General features: G+C 44.6%; 1 protein-coding gene across 2 annotated transcripts; it reads left to right on the top strand.

The window, feature by feature from the left end:
* Positions 1-141: 141 nt before the first annotated feature.
* Positions 142-22248, top strand: RILPL1 (Rab interacting lysosomal protein like 1). Of its 2 annotated transcripts, XM_032198769.1 has the most exons (8): positions 142-618; positions 3967-4117; positions 9098-9216; positions 10396-10614; positions 13891-14063; positions 14482-14574; positions 18635-18722; positions 21184-21247. In XM_032198769.1, exons 1-8 carry the CDS (start codon positions 313-315, stop codon positions 21187-21189), a joined length of 1155 nt encoding a protein of 384 aa, XP_032054660.1. In that variant the 5' UTR covers positions 142-312; the 3' UTR covers positions 21190-21247. The 2 variants fall into 2 exon arrangements, with proteins under 2 accessions (XP_032054660.1, XP_032054659.1); XM_032198768.1 differs by lacking the exon at positions 18635-18722 and having other exon boundaries at positions 143-618; positions 21184-22248.
* Positions 22249-22809: the final 561 nt, after the last annotated feature.

The following is a 22809-nucleotide window of genomic DNA, read 5'->3' as shown; positions in this document are numbered from 1 at the left end:
CGGGGCCTCCCCCGGCCCTCCCGGTGCCTTCCATTGGCCCCGAGCTCGGGGCGAGGCCGGGAGGAGGAGGAGGAGGCGGCGGCGGGGAGCCCTCGCCCTCCCCTGCCCTCCCTCCCCGTCCCCTCCCCGTCCCCTCCTCTCCCTCCCGGCCAAGTGCGAGCCCCCCCCAGCCATCCGAGCCGCGTCCCCCCGGGGCAGAGCAGCACCGGGCCGGGCAGAGCCGAGCCGGGCAGGGGGTCCCCGGCCAGGAGAGCGCCCCGTGAGGAGGGGGCTCCCCGCCGCCTATGAGGGCTCCGCGGGGCCGGGCGAGCCATGGACGGCGGCGGCGTTGGCGTGGTGGCGCCGCCCGCCCTGGAGAAGAACGCGGCGGAGCTGACGGTGATGGACGTGTACGACATCGCCTCGGCCGTGGGGCAGGAGTTTGAGCGGGTGATCGACCAGCACGGCTGCGAGGCCATCGCCCGCCTCATGCCCAAGGTGGTGAGGGTGCTGGAGATCCTCGAGGTGCTGGTGAGCCGCAACCACATCAACCCCGAGCTGGAGGAGCTGCGCCTGGAGCTCGACCGGCTCCGCTTGGAGAGGATGGATCGCATCGAGAAGGAGAGGAAGCACCAGAAGGTGCGGGGGGATACGGGGGGATATGGGGGATACGGGCCCCGACGGCCTGGGGGAGAGCCAGGAGGAGGCTGGGAGAGCCCCATGGGGATGCTGCCTCACCACCGCCACGGGTTTGGGTGTGTGGTTGTCATCGGGGTGTTTTAATTCCCTCCTGGAAGTTCCCTGCCTCCTTCCCGTCCCCCAGCCCTTCCCCAGTCGCCGCCTTTCCTTCCCAGTGTGTTTCCCTCCAAGTCCTCCTCTCTCCTGACTGCGCTGCTTCCTGCTAGGCCAGGAGAAGTCAGTGCCTGCGATACCCTTGTGTCTCCGGAGCTCCTCCGGTCTTCCTGGCACGCTCATCAGGTAGGCAAGGCATAGGAGAGAGACAGAGGACCGAGGATTTCAGGTCAGTGTTTGAGCTGAAGAGTAGGGAGGAGCACTCCCCCAGGCTCCTGCTCCATCCTCTGACAGCACGAGGTCCCTCGGCTTGACCCAGGGTTGGTGCAGCATCCCCTGACCCCATGAAAGCCCAAGGTGGATGGAGATCATTTCCCATATCCTGTTACCCTCATGCGGCAGGACAGCATGAGCTGTGCCACTTGGTGCAATGGAAGTGCCAGATCTAGTTTTCACACCAGGTGGATAACTGATCGAAATAAATGTTTCTTCTAGCAAGGGACTGCTAAAGCATCGCTGCTGCCTCGATCCATCCCTGCTTGCTCAGACAGGTCCAGATTAAAGAGGAAATGGGGAATTTCTGGAAGTGAGACCCCAAGCTCCAAGTGTTAGTTTGCATTTATTTGAGGAAGTTTTAGGTCTGTTTAAAAGGATCAGTTGGGGGACTTGTGCTTAGCATATGAAAAATCCAGGGCAATTCTTGCAATGTTTTGCAGAAGGAGTCTTAGGACAGGGTCTTGAAAAGGATGGTAGAAGATCTTTAGTGTATAAAGCCCTGGTAAGTCTCCAGAAAATGAAGGCTACTGGTCCAGAGAATGGATGCAATTACAGCACATCCCAAACCCATGCCTTTGCCTTCTAACAGATCATGGAAGCAAGCAGGTGGGCTGTTGTGCTGGTCCTGTGCTGTGTCTGCAGTCAGATCTCTGCTGTTTCCCTGAGGCCACTGTACTGTCAGCCAGCAGGAATTCTTTATTTCTAGATACTAAAAAAATTCTGCCTGGTGAAATGGACACTGACCTGAGCCTGGTAGCAGCACCCAGTATCGCTGGAAAAGCTGACAGTCTGCATAGATGCCTCTGAAGTCCACGCCTGTGTTAAGAAGTTTCCTAAACATGTCAGCCACGTATGGCTGTGCTTGCCAGGTGCCACCCAGCCCCTGCCAGCTAACCACCAGTACTCTGCTGGTTTCTCCAGTAGTCACAGAGTGGCTCACGGAGCGTTCAGACAATCCATGTGAAACTTGTGTGGAAACATTCAGTGGGGAAAATAAAATATACGATGCATTTTTTTAAATTAAGTCGATTTCCAGCACGCTGCATTGCTGCAGTCCAGTAGTGTCACATCCTGCTGTCTTCCAGTGCGAGCGTTTCAAGGCGAACTCTCACAGGACAGATACTGGTAAACACAAAAGGCCAGAGACTGGGACATACTTGTGAACAAGAAGCATCCAAAAGCCAATCCAGGCAGCTTTTAGCATCCTTGGCAAGCAGCAATTGATGGGGTCTTAGCACTCAGAGCACTCAGCCTTCAGGTGGGAATCCTTCTTGCCTGGCTGAGAGTGGCTGGAGTGTCTCGAGCTGGCTGGCACTTACAGACCCGCAGGTCTCCTGCCTGCTCTGTCAGACACCTCTGCCAGCGAGGATTCAGGAGTTTACTTCTGCTCCAGTTCCTCGGGCTCTTCAGTAGCAATAAATAAGAACGTTTGCCAGGTTAAACCTTGGTATAGTTGTGTGTTTACAGGGTAGCTCCCTGTACACTAGGTAAGTTTAGATAGTCTGGGGTTTTGTGTGTTCTATTTTTTATCAGTATGCTTATAGCTGGTGAATGTGCTGTTTCATTTCCTAAACTAGGTCAGCACGTTGTTCTGGCTACAGAGTTAAAACATGCAGCATCACTGTAAATCGTCTAGGTATTATTGGGCAGTAAACAGTTTCATTACAGATTTGTATTTCTCAAGATAAAAAGAGTTTCAGGTAAAAATAGCTGTGATTCATGAAATTTTCTTAATCAAGTCTGCATAGTTTACAACGCTCTATATGTTGTTTATAATCTGTTGTAGTGTTTTCTGCAAAGCTCGTAGCACACTAACAGAGGTTATAAAATGACAGTGATGCAATAATAAATGCTGGAATAAAATAGCATTTTATTTGGACCCGGAAATCAATAGGAACGTGATTTCCCAGTGTCAAGAGCATGCATTCAAAGCAGAGAGCTATCCTTTAATCTCTCAGCTGAGCTTATTTTAGCCTAGAGCTGTGCTTGGCGGGGTTGTTGTCTGAGTGTTTTGTTGTTAGGTAGGAGAGGGGCCTGCTGGATGAATGCAAAAGTCAGCAAGTGACTCAGCCTGGCTGCAGTGATTTGCAGGCAGCTTTTTCTGTTTGAAGCATGCACATGAAAATGGAGTAGAGAATGCCCCCACTACAAAAATATGGTTTATGGCAAAGACGTTTGGAACAAATGAAACTCTAATACAACCGTTTTTCCTTGAGCACTTATACTTTTTGTCCTAATTTGACCTTTACTGGGATTGGCGACAGCTGCTGTTGACATGCGGTGTCCTGACAAATGGGAGCTGGTGTTTTGACCGTTCTCGCTGCCGCTAACGTAGATGTCCCTCAAGACTTCCATACAGAACAATTTCTGTAAGAAGCAGCACAGTTTTGTCTTGTGTTTACCATTCAGACTATGAGCTCTGAGTCTGTGGCACAGTCTCAGGCACTCCATGTTTTACACTTGTTTTGTAACAGAAATTCAGATGCTGCTCCTTCCAAATGAGCATGCCTAACGCTGCCTCCCCTTGTGTGTGCTGTGTTGTTTCTGGGGCGTTTATAACAGCCTTCGTGGTTGCTTTTAGCGATGCAAGAGGTAATTCTTGCTCAAGTTTAGCTGTATTGCAAGCCGCTTAATCTTCTCACAGAAAAATGGGGAGTAAGTAGCCACTCTTTGGGTAACTCACACATCAAAAACGTTTGCATCAGGAATTAATTCCTTGTGTGTTTACATTCAGCGTTTAGCATATGGAGACTGGTACTCATTTTTTTGATGCTGGCATCACAAAAGTAAATATTTTCCAAGAAATTCAAAGTAGTTTCCTGTAATTGCTTTCCGTAAGAATCGAAGTAGGATTGTTGCTGGTTTGATCTGTGAATAGTCCAGTCCAAGACTCTTAATGTGTTTAAATCTACCTTTTAGGAATTAGAACTGGTGGAGGATGTCTGGCGAGGGGAAGCACAGGACCTTCTTACCCAAATTGCACAGCTGCAGGAGGAGAATAAACAACTGATGACAAACTTGTCTCACAAAGACATTAATTTCACGGAAGAGGAATTTCAGAAGCATGAAGGCAAGTTTGGTATTTCAAATTCAGTACTTGCTTTTGTTATGAAAAGCAATACATTATCAAAATACTTTGGATATTCTGGATTTCTTTTTTCTATAGACTAATGCAGGTGTTTGTTTTTTTTTCTGAAGTGACAATTTCTGAACACGTGATTACACTGGAGGCATAAGAGGTGGGGGCAGGATGGAAAGAGAAGCCTGAACAGCTTTCTGTTTGGCTGAGAAGCATCTCTGAAAGTAGTCTAGCATCATTGTTTGGTCTACTGTTGTGTTTTGTTTTTTTTTCTTTTTAGCTAGCATTTTGCAAAAACATTCTTAATCCTTCCTTACGTTTTCTAACACAAAAAATAATCCATTCAGCAATTTCACACCGTTATGCACAAAAATAAGTGTAACTGTCAGTCTACACAGGATAATTGTTTGTAAAGCAACTAATCAAGATTTGTCTGAATTACATCAATCCACCATGCAGCGATATGCTATAAAAATACGTTGAGAGACTGATTTTACTTGGTTTACTACCTTTTAGGATTCCCTCACCTGTTCAAGACACTTGCAATCAGTTTAGAGTAGGTGAAGAGATTTAGAAAGTAGGAAGTGGGTGAATCCCGAAGAGCTGAAATAACTGATTAATTCATGAGCACCTTTCTGGAGGCAGAATGAATTTCAAGACAAAAGGTTCTGACTGGCAACTGCAGGTAGATTTTGCTGCAGTGACTGAAACAGCTGCTGTCCTCAGCTCTTACCCACAGCTCAGCAAACAGCTCTTTCCAAAGAGCAGGGGGAGAGGAACAGATGTCTTTTTGCTCCACAATTCAAAGCAAAAATTATTAAAACTTTAAAGATTACCACTTTTCTAAAACAAATGCAGTTCCTTCAATTTAGTAGTCAATTAATCTCTAAGAAGTAGCTCAATGCCAGCTTACAAACTCCATGGCAAGTGTCAGAGTGGCAGTGATGTGTCACAGACCATAAAGACTGATGTGTTGTTATAAAGAACCATCTTCCCCTTTGTTTTTTCGTCTTTTTTTCCAGTGGGTATCTAGATCACTGCAGCTCATGTGCTTGCATTTAAATATAGCCATACTCTTTACATTCGGCTACCCAAGCAAATGCCACACATGCTTTGCATGTTATTTTTACTGTGTCTACGCAAGTATAACAAAACAAACAAAACCCATTCCAGAGATCAGATTCTGGGATCGCTGATATTCATTAGCTGAACTGATCAGTACAAGTCAAATCACCCTCACTTACAGTAACCTCAGCTTGTTAGTGGGACCTGTTAAAACAAGCCCAATTGTTTTAATTTTTTAGGAATTTTTATCATTAATGAGTGGAATCAGGTTTGTCTCCAACTACTTGTTTAGATAATGTCAAAAAGCAGTCGTGCTGCTTTTTTCCCCTCTCCATCATTTGATCTGATACATGCAGGCTCTACAGAGGCAGGTTTTCAAGCTAAACGCTTTGTTGGCTAGACGAACTTTACCCAGACTCCAGTCATATCTCAGCATGATTTGGTGGTGTGCTCATGTCTTCCTTTAGTGGCTAACTATCCTGGGATTAGCAGCTTGCTGCCTGCTCACCAGACAGTTAGTTGAAGGAGTTGTTTTTAGTACGGGTAACAGAGGCCAGTGATCTGGGTGTACTAAGGCTTTGAGATTCAATCTTGCCAATTAATAGTCACCTTATAGTTCACAGAGCCTTGGTTTAGCATAATGAAGGTGTTCGTGAGAAAGGCAAACACAATCCCATATAAATAAGAGGAGCATGTGCTCCCTGAGAGCCTGAGCCAAGCAGTCTTTGTATGAAAGGCTCCATGTGGCAGAATAACAAAATACGTAGGAGAGGTTAAAGATGAATCTGCAAGCTCCGTTAATACTGCTCCTCCCTGAGCTCAAACCAAGTGCATATTTTCTGGTGCTGACTGATCACAATATCCTAGTGAAATGCCACAAGCAGACTTGACCCGTGTGTCAAACAGGACAAGCAGGCTGCTGCGTCTCTGCTGCGAGAGGAGCTGCCTTCTCAGGCTGGTGATGGTAATACGGACTGGCAGCAGGGTGCCCACAGTCATGTAAACCTCTTGTGCTCAGCTGCTGCGCAGCCTGCTGTTCCCTTTCCAAAGTGAAGGCAAATTTCTGTTCTGAATGTTTAAGAAGTGCCACAGACCCTGACCACGCTTTGGCTTCTTGCAACAGATGTTGTATAAACTCAACAGTAAACACGTCTCCAAGCATGAACATAAAGGATGGTTTTCCTTCCTTTCCTTCCTTTCCTTCCTTTCCTTCCTTTCCTTCCTTTCCTTCCTTTCCTTCCTTTCCTTCCTTTCCTTCCTTTCCTTCCTTTCCTTCCTTTCCTTCCTTTCTCTTGCTCCTTAGAACAATGTTGTGATCGCAGCCATTCACAGGAAGCTCTGAATTCATAGGATGTGCCTGTAGAAGCCAGCTGGGTGTGCCCTTTAAGATGTTGCAGATATCATAGTTTGAGTCATTTAGAGATAATTACGTTACATTTAGGGCACTTGGTGATTTCCCTCTCCTCTTCTCTAGTGCCTGAGAAATGGAAGATGTGAGTGGCTGATTCAAAACACTTCCCACCTTTTCTTTCCTCTCCTCCTGAAATAAAGAGGATAATGTAGTGATCCGTGCACACAGTTGAGTCTTTGATGCTCACCAAATGTTACAGAGAAAAATGAGTACAGTGGGAGGAAAAGCAGTCAGCACCGAAATGGTACTTTATTCTTTAAATAGCACCTGCTATCTAGAAATCTCAAAGCTTTGCACAAATACTAATGAATATAGCTGCACTCACTATTCTTAGCTCCTACTGGGGTACAACTGCTGGTCAGTCTCACTGCAGTTCCTCTGTACCTCAGGGCAAAGTTTTGGAGTGGTTTTTTGTTTGTTTGTTTGTTTTGTTTTGTTTTGTTTTAAGATACAGCCGATGTTTTAGGCCCCAGCCCTGAGAGTGGCTGGGGAAGGGTGGATCCAGGAACCTGTAGCAGGGTTTTGCAGATACAGCGGGGTTCAGGAACTGCAGGTAAACAAGAACAAGTTGTGGGGAGGTTCCAGTGGTCTGTTGTGCTGGCTGGTGCAAGGGTCCTCGTCTGGCTCTTTGGTTGTTGGTTGGTTGTGTTTGTTTTTTCTTTCTTCTACACAGCTCCCTTCAGTTGTTATCAAAGTTCTCCTGTCTTCCTATGTCCCTGCAAGTCAGGAAACTAAGTCAGAGGTTTAGGGATCAGAAAGGTGTCAGGGCTGGGTACAGGCTTCTAGCCCTCCAGCCCTGTGTCGTGATAGGAGTGTGGATCTTTTAGGAGAGCAAGCAGCAGCATGTGTCAGTGTCTACTTGTCCTCCTAAGTGGGTATGAGCCCTTACTGCAGTGAAGAATGAAAAGTATCCTGCAAAACACTAGAACCTGCAACACAAAGAGGACCAGGCTCCCGAAATAGAGCAGACTTATCATAGAACTTAAAAAGATAAGAATGTAATACGAGAACATGAACACCACGTCGTCACTCAGCTGATTTCTGGGCTTTGATGGGAACATGTCCTCTGAACTAGCTTCCCAGCCAGCCTTGATCCCCAGTCCTTTTCCCAGCAGAGCAGTTACCTGGTCTTTGCTCCGGGAGATTCCAAGTGCTTTTTTAATGAGGGACTGGAGCTGTTGTTCTTGTTTGCAGTGACATGCTTTGTACACCCACATTGGAACCCCCAGCTACTGCAGAAGTGCACACCCACCAGAGTTCCTGCTCCCTTTGTCCCTCTCAGGTCTGTCTTGCTCCGTTGTATTATCTACCAGTTCAAATGTAGCTGTAAGCTACTGTTCCTAAACTCTGTAAGCTGGAGTCCCTAAAGGCATGCAACATACCCATCTTATGGGAGCTATTTTGGATTTCTCTGATGAAGGAAGAACATAACCAGGAGTCAGAGCTGATGTCAGAAGGTAGAGACTTGAGCAGCTGGCTCCACTGGATGTGCATGCACTGGGTTTCATGTGGGAACTGCATTAATACAGAAGGAAGTAGCTTTCCAGCCATCCCAGGGAGCTGAGTCAATTATCACTACTTGCTTTCATGGGTGGAGGAAGCTGAGGACCCAGGTAACGAAGTGCTTTGCCAGAGGTAACAGAACAAGCAGCCACACAGTGCCCTGGTTGCTGCCTCTAATCTACAAGCCATCAAAAGGGACGTTGTGCAAGGTGATTTTACGTGACAGTTCAGGATCATCAGACTGCACATCTCTGTACAGTGACAAGAAAAAGTTAGTGCAATAGATTTATCATCCTAACAAGGTAAATCTTCTGCTTTGTTTGCTCTGAAGAGCCCGTTGCTGTAGTCCAGGAGTTCTTGATCATCTCTGTAATGGCAGATTATGGAATAACACTTTCTACTTTGTGATTTATGGCATATCTTAATGATTCACTGGTCAGACTTCAGGTTAAGCTAATCCCTTACTCATCTTCAAACAGGATCAATGGTGGAATCTTGGCAGTGTTCCAAATATCTTTCCAAAGTGAAAGGCCCTATGGTACTTTTCTCTGTAGTACAATTATCCTGAAGGTGAATTATTATACAATAGGATGGGGAACGGGTTGCAAGACAAAATTTAAGGTCTTAGCCACCTGTTTCTATAGCTTATCACCCAAATAAATCAGCTCCATTGGGCATAAAGTGAACACTGATGTAAAGCCACAGAGGCAGCACATACAGCAGTATCACTTCACTGTTTTAAATGTTTCTGAGGAATGTTGGTTCCTTTTGCAAGGAGTTTCTGTGCAGTGGCTTTGTAGAGTGAACTTTGTCATCTGTGTTCCCTGCTGCCCTCAAAGTAACCTTCAAAGCATCTCCCAGCAGCTTCTCTTTAATTCTACCAGCAGGCACCTTCCAGAGTCTTTATCCAAATACTTCTAACTGTTATTGTTCTCAGTCTGAGCAGCTCCTGCTTGTCCTCAGTTTGTTTTCTGTGTTCCTTTTTTAACCAGGAATGTCGGAGAGAGAGCGGCAAGTCATGAAGAAGCTAAAGGAAGTCGTAGATAAACAGAGGGATGAAATCAGGGCAAAGGACCGGGAACTCGGACTTAAAAATGAGGATGTAGAGGCTGTAAGTGGTCTTGCTCTTCCTACTTCCCTTCTTTCTCACCCATGCTTCTGTAGCTTTCTTTCAAATTTAAGTTAAAGTGGAATTTTTAAGCAATGTCAGATTATCAGTCCAGAAACCGACACGTCCAGCACAACTGTGGAATGCCCCAAATGATGAGGCAGGTGGTGCAGGCATACGCCCTCTGCTGCGTTTGGAGGGACCAGGCACACTTGGAACGTGACTGGAAACCAGTGTAACAAGGGAGGAAGGAGGAGGAAGGACAGGTTGTTGTTTTGTTTGTTTCCTTGAAGACCTGACACCTCCCTCCTTTCATGGGAACAGGACAGGTAACCTGCTCTGGCTTCATGAATCTCTGCTTTGGCAGTGCAGCCTTCCTCAGCAGTCCCATTCCTCAACCCACCCCTGCTTTGGGTGAGCAGGTACTATGTATTTTTTATGTACTCTCCACAGAGTTTGGCAGCAGGGACTCCACTCATGCACTCGCACGCCGTGGATGCGATGTGGATTACCTCTGTGCACACTGAAAGGGAAGGAGGGAGGGAGGAAGGGGCATGAGCCCAGCCCAGGTCACTTAACATTCACCAGCAGCGACCAGAAGGTCTCTGAGGGGATGGGGAGTGCACAAAAGATTTAAGATAAAAGAGTTTATTTAGTCTTAAGTGAGTCACAGACTTCATCATGACCTTGGCAGTCACTTGATGTCATGGTTCTGTCTGTGTTATGACCTCCTTACATGTATTTTGCTTCCCATCTTCACCTACAGGCTCAAAGGAAAGTGCTTATAAATTGAATAGTAAGGATTTCTCTGCCTTGTCTTTCTCTTTTCTACTTTGGGTTTAAGAAGTGATTCAAAATCCTGTAATCCACCCTGTCCTTGAATTTTGCTTTTTTGAAACATTATATTGGAAGTGATGGATTTGATTTTAGCTGGAGAATTCTTTGTGCTTTGGGGAGAGTACTTCTTTTTTTTTACTCTGGAAACCAGTTAAAGAAGTTTTGGTGCCTGCAACAGTATTAGATGATTAGATATTAAAAAATGAGTAAGGGAGTGAGGAGAATTTTCCAGATCAGATTTAACAGGAACTCAGTACGTGTTCTTTAACGTAATATTTGGGACTTGTCCATTATGGCTGATAGCTGAATGGATACTGAACTTCTACTGACCTTCTACATTTGCAGCTTCAGCAGCAACAGAACAGGTTAATGAAAATTAACCACGATCTGCGGCACCGGATCACTGTTGTTGAGGCTCAGGGGAAGGCACTAATCGAGCAGAAGGTGGAGTTAGAAGCATATCTGCAAACCAAGGAGCAAGAGATGGGCAGCCTACGAGCAGAGCTGGGGAAACTGAGGGAAAAACTGCAGGGTGAGGACAGCCAAAATGGGGAGGAAATAAAGGTAAGAGGCACTACAAATCACTTCTTAAAACAGCCTTTTACAGAGCCTTAGTCTTCATAACACCTCTTCTTTGGCTAAATGTGATCAACATGCATCAGAAGCAGTGGTGGTTGAACATGAAAATCTGCAAGCCCCAACAGGTCCTGAAGGTGCACAGCACTATGACAGTGGTGGCGTGAGAACCACAGTAGAAAAGAAATTGTGTCGGAAGGGGTCCCAGAGGCAATGCAGAACTCTGCAGGCAGACAGTGCCTGAGGACAGAACGCTCACATGCAGTGGAATATGCCTGCTTTGCCTGAAATCTCTGTTTCATAATCTTAAAATGTTACCTGTCCTCTTCAGGCCTCTGGACGTAACGTAAAGAATGAAGAACAAAAGGTGGAGGGAGGGCTGGCTGCTGTCACACTGCTAAAGCTCTCCCTGGCTGCGTGTGCAGGCAAGCCTAGGTTGTGCCAGTGACTTGACTAGGAACAGCATCTCCAAGAGTCTTTACAAACACTCTTTACAAAAGTCTCTGCTGAGTCTCTACAAACACTAGATCTGTCTCACATCTCGGTCTGCAGTGGGACAAACAGGCCTGAATGTTAGTCCAGCTTCTGGCATTCAGTCATTTCAGGGAGATGAATCTTGTGATACTCGTGATGGTCATTATGGGTCTGTAACTGCTGAGGAGCCCTGCGGTTAGAATGGTTCCTGTCTAAACCATGCACGAGACGCAGCCATTGCCATGTCCAGAACAAAGCTGTGCTGTGGGTTTGTAAATTCGTATCTGTAGCTCTGCACAGGGAGAAGAATGTCATTTTCCCCCTTCCCTTGAATATTTTGAGCAACTCAATCTAAACATCCTTCTGCAACTCCAGTACAACTGCTCGTTGCATGCTTTGTGGGTGATTTTTTTATTTGTATCTTCTGGGTTTTATTTACAGTGGCTTTACAAATTAATAGCGTATAAGCCTTTGGGGTAGAAACAAAACACAGTGCAGTCACAGTTCCGTGATATGCTCTGTTATGACCAAACAAGTAACAGCATTTCACTGCAACCCCTCAGTATGTGTCCAGAGATTTGAAAATCCAAGTTTTGCAGAGACTTGCTGTGCTTTCTGTTCTTACTGACCATGCTTCTATCCATTGCCTCACTGTGATTGTTCACAACTGAATAAGAATTTTCTTAATCCAAGAAGTGACAGGAAAACTGGGGTCTTGTGCTTCAAAAATGAGTGAGAGCACACTTGACTCTTGCACTACTTATGGCATTTTGATCTAATTATCGGGACAGAGCTGCTCTATTGCTGCAGAATCAACACATAAATATTTGAAGGCATGTTTTAGAGGAAATAACTTTGGCCATATTCCTGCTTTTGCTTCCCACTAGAATTTGTGCAGTGAAGCGTTACTAGCACAAATGTTCATGAAGAGCAAATGTTGCATACTCAAATACTTGCTGGAACAGGCAAAATGAAAATCTGCAAATTGGCTTGGTGCTGAGATCAGAGTAGTAAAAATGCAAATCCAAGGGGATGTTTCTCTGCTCTGCTGTATCTCTCAGTCTTCTTCATGGTTCCTATTAGTTTCCTTTGTGCATGTGACACCACTTCTGTCTTACTCAAGCAAATGTGCTGTAGGATAAGGGATATTACGAGATGAAAGAACTTCAAGGAGCACTGTGGTATAGAGCTTGTGCTGGTAAGAGCTCCAGTACCAAGCCATTGAAGAAGCACAGCAGCATTGTACGTGCCTGACGGACTGCAGCAGAGAGCAAACCATCTAATTCGCTTTTAGGAGGCAGGGCTGTACATCAGGAAGCAGAGGCAAAGGCTGATGGGGTGCCCTGGTACCCCCAGGAATGTAACAGCCACTGTTAACATGTCACTGCTGAATTGGGCAAGCAGTGTATTAATAATAAGAGGATGACTTCACTGCTGCTGATTCAGCCAGGACACCCTGCTTTGTAAACGGGGCCACCGAGCCCAGGCCCGAAGCCAGCAGGAGTGAAAGTGTCTTCAGTCTCTGGGGAGAAAGGATGCATTCTTCACCTCTCTCTAGCTCATCTGGTCTGTGGCAATGGTGCCTCTTCTAATTAGAGCCGTTCCCCGCTCTCTGTGCCAGGCTGATGGTTAGACAGGAATTGCAGTGGCAGGCGTGCAGCTCAAATAGCTGCGTGCTCTGCCATGGACATCGCTTGTTGGCTTTGGGCAAGTACATTTGCATTGGCTACCAGCCCTCAGTCTTTGATGATTTGAGCAAAATCTAGCAAAAAAGAGGTTATTTGTACAAACCAGCTCAGACTCTAACCTAGGAGGGTGAAGAAGAAAAGTGTTTGTGTGTTTCACAGGTTCCTGTGAACCTCTTGTGCATCTATCTTTATTTAATACAGTCTGTGTAAAGGAATGCGTTTGGGTTAATGGGGTGAATCAAACAAATGGACAGATGAACATTGCTCTGCTGTTTTGTCTGCAGGTTTCTTCCACTTTTTAGCTAGATCCTAGTGCTAATACCAATTCTGCATTTTTGAATAAAGGCATTAAGGCAATAAGAACTTAAATCTCCACTTAATATATTTACATCCAAACAAATTTTCTCTTTGTGGGAGAACTGGAAGGAACTGTCATGATTTTTGCTATGCTGTTTTTTCAGTATTTATATAAAAGGCTGATGTTTAATTTACCCTATTTGTTAAAAGTATACATTCCTTAAACAGACTTGTTTATCGAAAATTAGGCTTTACATTTTCAATAGGCTTTCTAGCAATCTGGATTCCACAGGAATTTCTCCACAAGAAAGCTCACACCTGTGTGGTGACCCACTTTGGACCCAGTCTTTAGGCTGCTAGAAACAATTGGGCTGTGTGTGTTCATCTTCCCAAAAATACAACTCTGGGAAAGGTTCCTGTGAGCACAGGGCTTTGACTGAAGGTCACTTAGGTCATCCTCATCTGCAAGGTTCCCCTGAGCACCGAGTGAAGAGCGGTAGAACAGCGCTCAGATCATCTTTCAGAGTGCTGCCATGGTATCATCAGCCCTGTGTGTGTCATCGGTCAATCTGAGCACAAGAAAGAACAAAGTGATCAGATCTCTGAGCTGTTCCTGCTGACAGTTTTTAACATGAAAAATAAAATAAAAAACTCTCGTATTTTTTCTCTTAAAACTGCTGTTTCTCTTAAAAGAATATTTAATAGTGCTGAAAAGAAAGATGTTGGGGATTAGACTGATAAATATTTTAAACTCCTCAGAAATGCATTCACACGGTGAATTTAAAGCCTGTGTTTTGCTTCCTAGACAGAACCAAACAATGATGACTGCCTCTCAGAGTCGGAAAAGATGGCAATGGACTTAAAAGATCCAAATCGTCCAAGATTCACTTTGCAGGAGCTCCGGGATGTCCTTCATGAGAGGAATGAATTGAAATCTAAAGTGTTTTTACTTCAAGAGGAGCTTTTATATTACAAAAGGTAGGTTAGGTCTTCTCTCCTGTTGCATGCTATGCACAGAGGAGCTATAGGTCAGGTCTAGAAAGAATAAATGTGCTCTTAAATAGTGTCCAACAAGCTTTTATATCTGGTTTTTCAATATTGGGAAAAACTTACATCCTTCCCTAACTCCCAGATTCCCCCGATTCTTGGAAAGATTAGAAACATTTTAAAAAATTGAACTTAAAAAATGAGGGTAATTGTGGGTCTAAAATGGATATTATAGAACTTTTATTCCATGCATTCCTCTTCTACTTTTTTATTTGTTTGTCAAAATGGGAATAAAATATTGAAAGGAGACCCTTTCTTCATAAACAGTCCACCTTCAGATTGAATTTTAGAACTGAAAGTGCTTCCGTGGCTTGGAGGACAATATTAATTACCTTTTCTTTCTTTCAAGTGAGGAAATAGAAGAAGAAACCAGAACCCCTCAACCTCCGCCCATAATTCAGTCAAAACCCTCGACTCAGCCTGAATCTGGAATCAAACGACTGTAAGTAGCATGTTTTCTAAGGATACTGGATATAGTATGCAAATGCTGATAGCCACATCCCTAATGTATATGGGAGAGGTCCTGAATGTCTGCAAGTGTTTTCTTCAGAAAGGAACATTGGATAGGTGTCGTGAAACAAGAGTTGGCTTTGGCCAAAACTCCAGCCTACTTATAGGTGAGCTTCCAACCTCAGATTTTGCTGTGCCACCTTTTGCTTCCTACATGCAGACAGCAGTAGGGAATACAACTGTTCCATGTGCTTGTGTTTATAGGCTAGATGGGCGTGTGCAAGAAGCCCACTCCAATTCTGTTTCTTTCCTAAGTATGTAATTCAGGCTAGCCAAAAGAGCATGTGTTGCTTTGTTTCATTATAGCTGTATGAGCCAGTGAGCGCTTAATGACAGACACCTGATCTTCCCAGAGGATTTTTTTTGTCTCCACCATGCAGTCATATTCCAAAGGGAGGTGCTAATAGATGTGGTGTTATCCAGAGCACCACTCAGCCTGTCCTGTGTGCCCAGAACTGAAGTCAGCACCAATCTCAGCATGCAAGGATTGTAGGAGCACTGCTCCTGTTCAAGCACAAGCCCCAGCTCCTTAATGCACAGTCCTTAAGGTGGTGGAATGTCACAAACCACTGGCCCCTAGGTCATGCTCGGAAGATGTGTAAAGAGTGTTGTTCACAAGTAAAGCCAAGTGCAGACCTCTGGCAGTTGGGTGTGGAGAATGAGGTTTCACCATGACCTTGCTGGGCTTGTTTCCCTGTTGATCTAAGTCTTTAGATTCTGACTGTGACAGCACAAAACCTTTTGTTTGCTGTACAGCTGCCTTGCTGGAGAGGATGCCAGCTTTCTTGGCTAGAAAGTACCCCACCCTCTCCTGGTAAAGTGTTTAACAGTGTTGTCCAAAAGTGAAGTTGAAACTCCTTCCTTCTAGATTTATTCCAAATTAAGTCTCATAATAAAGCAAGTCTTTGGATTTTTTTCTGACACCAGAAGCATAGATTTTTTTAACTGCATAAATGATTTTGGAACAATCATTTGTTTCAGCATAAAAAGCTCTTCCATCCTGTCTTCATGTCCATAACCTCCAGATTTTGTTTAATAATAGCAGCAGCCCTGTGAGAGTAAGTTTCATGGGAAGATCTGTGCTGGTCCAAAACACCATAAAGTCAGAAGGGCACTTTTGATTATTTTCAAGAGTCCCCAGCTTCCCCCTGTGCTGCTTTGTTTGCTGAGAGCCCTTCCTCTCGTATGACTGGAAAACACACTTTGAGTTTGGACTCATTAAGTGACTGGTAATAATGCTTTGTCTCACCAGATCTCTGCCCTGTAATGCTTCTTTTTCTTTTAAATTTATGTTAGTACTTTTTAAAGCTTGCCCTGTTGGGGGGGGGTGGCTGTTTTCAGCATACCCGGTTTGTTGATTTCAGTCCCACAGTCAATTTATGAAGCTGTAAGCAGCCATTGTAAGTCAAAGCACACGCTGACTGGGTGTCAGCCTTGGCTCTGCCGTCTGCATGCAGACATCACAGTGCAGGGAGCCATAGCAGGAGGAACGTGAGCGTGTCCAACTAGCTGTGGTGCTTGCTGCTTTCTTCCTCTCAGTTAATTTATCAGCGAGTACCTGCTGAGCGTCAGGCCAGTTGATCAGTGCACATTTTCAGGTGCCTATCTAATCTTCCTGTTTCTCAGATTCTGGGTTAAATTCATAGAATTGAAAACTCGCACAATAAAAAGTGAAAACGTGTTCTTTTGGCCCCTTCCAGAGAAGGTAAGAGTCTTCTGGACTGTGAAAGGGCGTATTGAGCCTGCTGTTGGGATGGAATTATGTTCTTTAGCTGCTGTCTTCAATCCCTCAGTTTCTTTCTGCTCTCTCCTTACTTAGCCTTCACATTAAATAAGGGAAGATAAAACCTTCTATTTAAATAACCTGAAGGACAGTAATTGTTTACATATATGTCATGTTCTTGCAGCCTGTCTGGATGGGATTTGCCAAGTGTGGGTTTATTTTCTTTGCCCCCTCTGCTGTGCGTCTCATCAGTGTTGTGTTTGTAGATTGGTTACTCCTACAACCCAAGCAGTCCTCAAAGTGGTTAAGAAGGGGCTGGTGGCAGGGCTGTCGGCTTTAAAAAGACAGGAAATTTCACTGCTGGGAGAAACAAGGAACCCAAGTGTAGCGTCTGTCCTGTCCTGTTCTAACACCTCCACCTGCACTCCTGGCCTGCTGCAAGCTGTCTCCAGAGCTGCTTTCTCCCTGTCACAGGCCGAACACCCTCAGCACCTCACCTATGACACCTTGGTAACAGGCTGACACACAAACTCTGTGTACCCTAATGACGTGAGGAAAGCTCGTAAGGTTGAAGTCTGCGTGCAGAGTGCTTTTATAAAAGAAAGCAGTTGTTTTTTTTTGTCCTCTGTTTCAGGCTTTTCCTCCTAACTAAACAAAAAGCTGAAGTACAAAAGTAAGAGACTGATGCTGTCATCTCAGGAGAAGTTTTATCCTTGCCTGTGTGGTGTGCCCCTTTTTCTTTGACCATGCAGTATCTCAGGGAATGAGATATGTATAGCTTGTGCCATCTAAGATGTGCTCAGATGTTTCTATGCAGCACCCACATAAAGAAAAGGAAACAGAAGTCACAGTAATCCACATTTTTTCACTGCCAGAGTTTGCAGGTTTGGGGCAAACTGGGTTCTGATCTCATCATACTGCATTTGTCTCAGCCACATCACATGTCAGAATTTTGATGAAATAATATAACCAGGAGGCTTTATCGAGGAGAAAGAGTACAAGGATTAAAAATGCTCCCTCTGTTTTGAGCAGAAAACACCCTTTTGTTTTCTCCTCACGGATATGTGCTTGTTTGTCACTGATGTAATGCCTGAAACAGCCATACGTTTTCTTCCTATTCTTGCAGCCTACAAAAGCTGATGTGTCTTTCTGATTGCTGCAGCTAACCGTGTGTGCCACAGTGTGTAAAAGTAAAAGTCCTAGCTACTGCTAATGGTAGAACAATGTTTGTTTGTTTTTGTTTGGAATCTAAGAATAGCAGTTAAGGGTGGCTGTGTTGGGGAGAGCTGCGTTTGGTCACAAGTGAAATGTCTCTCGTGATTTCAACTTAATTTTTAATTGACATTAGTCCACAGTTCAAAAAAATATTTGGCACAAGGGAGAACCTCTGAGGAGAACCCTTAGAAAAACAGAGGGTGTTCCAGGTACGGATGAAGGTGTGCTGGCAGGCTTGTGTGGGGCTGGCTGGGCGCTGAGCACCCGGCCGGCATGCTCTCAGCCTATAAGTTGCATGAATTGTCCAATGCCTAGTGAAAGTGCTGAATCCTTACAAAGAAATGACCTTGCTGCTAGCCAGCTAGAAAGTGTTTCTGCTGGAGTAGCTGCAGGGTCTCAAACCAGTACGTAGCTGCCTGCAGTTAGCATCTTTCTGCATGTGAAACAATGCAGGCTATTCTAGAAGAGGTACCCAAGCCCTTTAACAAAGTAGCTTGCACAGGAGGTGATTTTAAGATTTCAGCTGTGGTGATTTTTAACTCAAAACTATCAACTATTAACAAATGTTAATTTGTAAAGTCTTTTAACTGTAATGCTCGTCCTGTCTAACCCTGTTTTCTGTGCAAATAGCCGGTAGTCACAGCACAGTCCTGTTCTGTATTTAACATACACCTTCATCGTTCATTTCATTATGTCTGTGCCTGTTTGTTTCTTGGGAAGAAAAATGTGTGCACTCTGCTCTGCATTGCTAGAGGTGGTGATACCCTGATGAAATCCAACCCAGACTGCAGGCTGCCTCACAACAGAAAAGTGGTATCTTTTAGAAATCCAAGAGCAATTTAAACTGTTTTGGTGACTACTTTTTCTAAATGAGAGTTTTTCAGTGAGAAGAGCTGTCTTAGGTGATGCAGATCCACCTCTCCCTGTAGTATGTCCTGTGTGGTAATTCAAAGTAACCCCGTGTATCATGTTTGCCTCTTTTCTTTTTAATGGAATGCTTTTTCTTTCCCTTGCTCCAGTCTTACCTCTTCTGTGTCTGTACTTTCCTGACCAGGATCTTTACAGCCATAATGCCCATGGTAGCAGCTGGATTGATTCCAGATGATCCCACATTGCAGCCAATAAGAAGACTTGTGTCCCTTGTAGGAATTTTTTTTAAATGTTTGGTACTGTGTTTTCCTTTTGCATGACCCTCTGTTAACACACACTGCTGGTTGCATTCTCATCGGCTGCCTGTGGGATCACAGAAGCACAAAGTGCCAATCAGAATGACCAGTCAGTGCACAACTTGTCATAGTCCTCCGTGCTCATCCTCAATTATTGACATTTGATCACCTTTTGCCTTACTGTTACCATGCTAAACCAATCATTACTCCTTAGAAAACTGTTGGAATATGCATCTTTAACCAGAATCTGTTAATTTTGCTTACTAAGCCAGCCTATTCATAATTCACACGAATGCTTTTAAATAAAAATGTCATTCTAATGACTTGTTACAAACAAGTTAGATTTGCAGAATGTAATGGCTGATATCTACAGTAATTTCCAGTTTTAATTATAGGTTGTTGCTTCCATGTTTTCTTTCTCTCTATGCACTGTAGATTTTGTCTCTAATTATGTATTTTGGAATAGAGTATACACTCAATAATCAATTCTGTCACCCTATTCTTGGCTGTCCCTGGAGGAGGTACTTGCTGATAATTGTTAAAGCAAACTCTTTTTGCATTAGAACTGCTGCTTTAGAGGTCTTTACATCTACAGCAGCAACACAGTATACACAATTCCCTTCCTCTCCACAGATACGCTTTTTTGAAACATCCTCCATAAACATTTTCAAGTTCTAAGAACCATTTTCATTGTTTCAGAAGGAATAAACCCCCCTAATCCTTCTGCTTGGTGTCGAGATCTTACAAAAACATTTTTCTCTTACTTATTTCATGATAAAAAGTGAGAAATTACTGAAGGCTGACATTTGAAACTTACAGCATAAATAGAGCAGTCCTCTGCGTGGACTTCAGGGTGCTCAACCTGACCACGCAGGACTGAAGGTGCCCAGCAGAAAGCCCTAGTGACTGCACACGTCACGTGTCAGCTGGAATTGGACCTGGCCCTGAAAAGATAGAGCATATATGTGTGAATTTGAGCTCCTGTGATGAAAGTGGTAGAAAACTATCAGACTAATTAAGTGCAAAAGACTTATTTCACTGTTAAGGCTGTAATTTGAAGCCAGGAAATGCAAAAGTTCAGGTCCTGCTAGCAACATCCGTTGCTTTGCAGTGCACTTGGGTAGCCTTTTATATCACTTTCTAGTCAAGAACAGCTTATTAATAATTACCAGTGTCCTTACCTGCACGTATCATAGATGTTTTTGTGGGAAAGCTGCCTTAAGCTTCAGCTGACACTCAAATTCAGCCTCCTATGTGACATCGGAGGCAGAATGCCCTGTTTTGCACGAGCCTGCTGGGATGGTTGGGATTGGATACTGAGGGGAGGCTGAAGGGAGCGCAGGCAGAGGAGGAACAGTGATGACAGTGGGGTGTAGACACAGGGCCAGGTTTATGCCCTGGCAAACAGTCCATCTGCTGTAAGAGCTGCGTTTATATTTGTGTAATCTCTTACTGTAGAAGCATTTAGCAAGTCCTGTCCTGGATCAGCACCGTGTTGTGTGTGGTCCTGTGCAAGCACAACAGTGCTTCCCCCTGAAGTGCACCAGTGAAGCCCAGAGGGCATGCAGCCAACTCGAACCCTCGGCAGCTGGAACCAAAACTTTTGCATTTCTCAGCAGACTTAAACACTGCACTAACACCTCTTGTACTGAACTCGTTACGAATATTGAGTTTGCTTAATCAAGTAATCTCACTCTATACAAATGAGAATGACACTAAGCGCTTTTCTGACTATTTTTTAGCTGTGTTGTCAGCTGGCAATATGTTGTTGTATTAAATGGCTGTTGGTTCACGTACGTCATTATCTTAGAGCACCCAAGCTGTGTGACAGGAAATGACGTGCACACTTGTGTGCATTCGTTTAGAGCCTTCATCCTGCAAACTCTTGTGAGCCCATGTGCATTTGTTCAATTATTTTTGCAGGAACCTAGCGTATGTATCAAAATCTGTTCACTTGGAAAAAAATGGTGGAGGCTTATTTCTTTTATCTTATGAATTTCCCTGCTGGCACCCCTAAAAATATTATTTATTTCTGCTTCATGGTAAATTATACAGATTTAATGCTAAAGATACCACTTTACTTATGCTGAGAAACTAACGTGTTGTATTTTGTTGCTTTTGGGTTTCAAGGCTGGGGAAGGGGCGGATTGTACACCTAAAACAATAACTGCACCTCGCAGAGTCAACAGCATTTAGAGCTTACGTGAAGCTTCCGTAGCAAAGCTGCTTGAGATTGCAATGACTTCATCTCTAATAACATTTTGACATGCACTCCCATCAGGCTTCACTGCCTTAGTTTTTGCAGATGCAAATGGAGTTTTTTGCTCTGTGTTTTTTTGTGCTGTGTGTTGTGTCAGGGGTTTGAAGTGTTTTCAAGACAGTAAACAGTCTTCTTTCTTTTCCCTCCCCTCCCTTCCTCCTCCTTCCTACCCGGAAGGTTTAGTTTCTTCTCTCGTGATAAGAGACGCATGCAGGCATCCCAGAAAAATGTCCACTTCCAGGATACTTTTGGCGAATGGTCAAATTCAAATAGAGATGACACCTACACCGAACAAGGACAAGAAGCCCTGCAGCACCTGTGACTAAAACCCTGAGGTGGTCAGCTTCCTGCAGTAGATCTCGACAGTCTAGTAACAAGAAGCTTCTGTGAACAAATCTGGCAGCTCGTCGTTTTTATTTGCCTTGCACACCTCTGTGGTTGTGTCTCAGCTGTACTCCTCCAAAGGGATCCTGCACTGTTCACTTGGTGACTGTTGAAAACAGAGTCCAAGCTTTGCAGTCATCGATGCCCTGGGACGTTGAAGCTTCTAGATGACTTGTTTCATGCTGAATAACAAGTCTACGTTCTTGTTCACGCATTAACTACAGTAACACGAGCTTCTCTAAACCAAAAAAAGGACCTGTGCCATTAATAGAAGTTTGTTTGCAGTGTACAATATCTATTGGCAAAGACTCTGTTACCCTGTTTGTTAAAATTTTGGGTTGTTTGCTTTTTCATAATTTGCTAGGATTTTTTTTTTTCAAGAGGAAAACACCACAGCTGGCCACTCTCCGTGGCAGGTCTTAGCGCTGCTCTGTCCTGTCAAGTTCAGCTGGCACCTGCCTTTTGCAGAGTAACCACTTGGAAATTCACCTGATACAAATCGATAAACTGGAGTAGCCTTGAGAGGGATAGTGAGTGTATACGTTTCCCTTGCTGCTTATAGTGCCTAAAGCATGAAGAAACCAATGTACGAGGTGAGCGTGCCTTGCATTTTGCCATGAGTTCTGCAGTATTAATGGAAAACAAATTGCTTACTATGAGGAATTCTAACACTTATTTTTTTTTCTTACCAGGGACTTCCCCCTAGAGTAGCACAGTTGCTGTAAAGGAGTTAGGTCCCCTTCCCACAGACAGGTTTTGATTTAAGTCACACTCCACTTTTCTGCCTAACTCAGAGTAAAAGACATCCTCAAGTAGCTGACACAAGCTATTTTAACTAACTTAGAGATGACCCCAACTCAAAACCTTTTTTCTGACTAGTCTAAACACTATTCTGGGTGGCAGAGTGGGCAAATTCTGCATATGCAGGTTGCTCTGCTGCTGTTGATTGATGTTTGGGTAACCTGCAATTACAGGGGCCTTAATTTGCCCCCAAAAGCCCCACACATGAACTGCCAGGAGGTGGGTTTTAGATCCGCTTTGCAGTTAAGTAAGTGTGAGACCCTTGGGACCGCCTGAGGTTGTGCTTACAGAAACCTTAACACTAAAGCTCCGTGCAGCGTAAGTGCTGCGTGTGGCACCCTGGCTCTGCACCTCACCAGGCTCTGGCCCAGTGGGAGAGCACAAACACAGCCACCGGCTGCTCCTCCTTGTGAGGGAGCTGGTGAGGAGGTCACCTGTGAACGTCGCTGCCTGCCAGGAGAGTTGGTGCTGAAGCAGAGCACTGCTGGTGAGGAGTTCCTCGAGTGACAGCAAGGCTTGTGCAGGTGTTGCTTAGTGCTGGGGGCTGCTGGTGGCAGTGCAGCATCTGCTCTGTGAAGAGCCCGGTGTTGAGTGCAGGCCAGTTGTTTTCAGTCCAGG

This window comes from Aythya fuligula, chromosome 17 (assembly GCF_009819795.1).
Source record: "Aythya fuligula isolate bAytFul2 chromosome 17, bAytFul2.pri, whole genome shotgun sequence".
Lineage (NCBI taxonomy): Eukaryota > Metazoa > Chordata > Aves > Anseriformes > Anatidae > Aythya > Aythya fuligula.
Note: the sequence above shows the minus strand (reverse complement) of the source record. Positions and strands in the feature narration are given on the sequence as shown.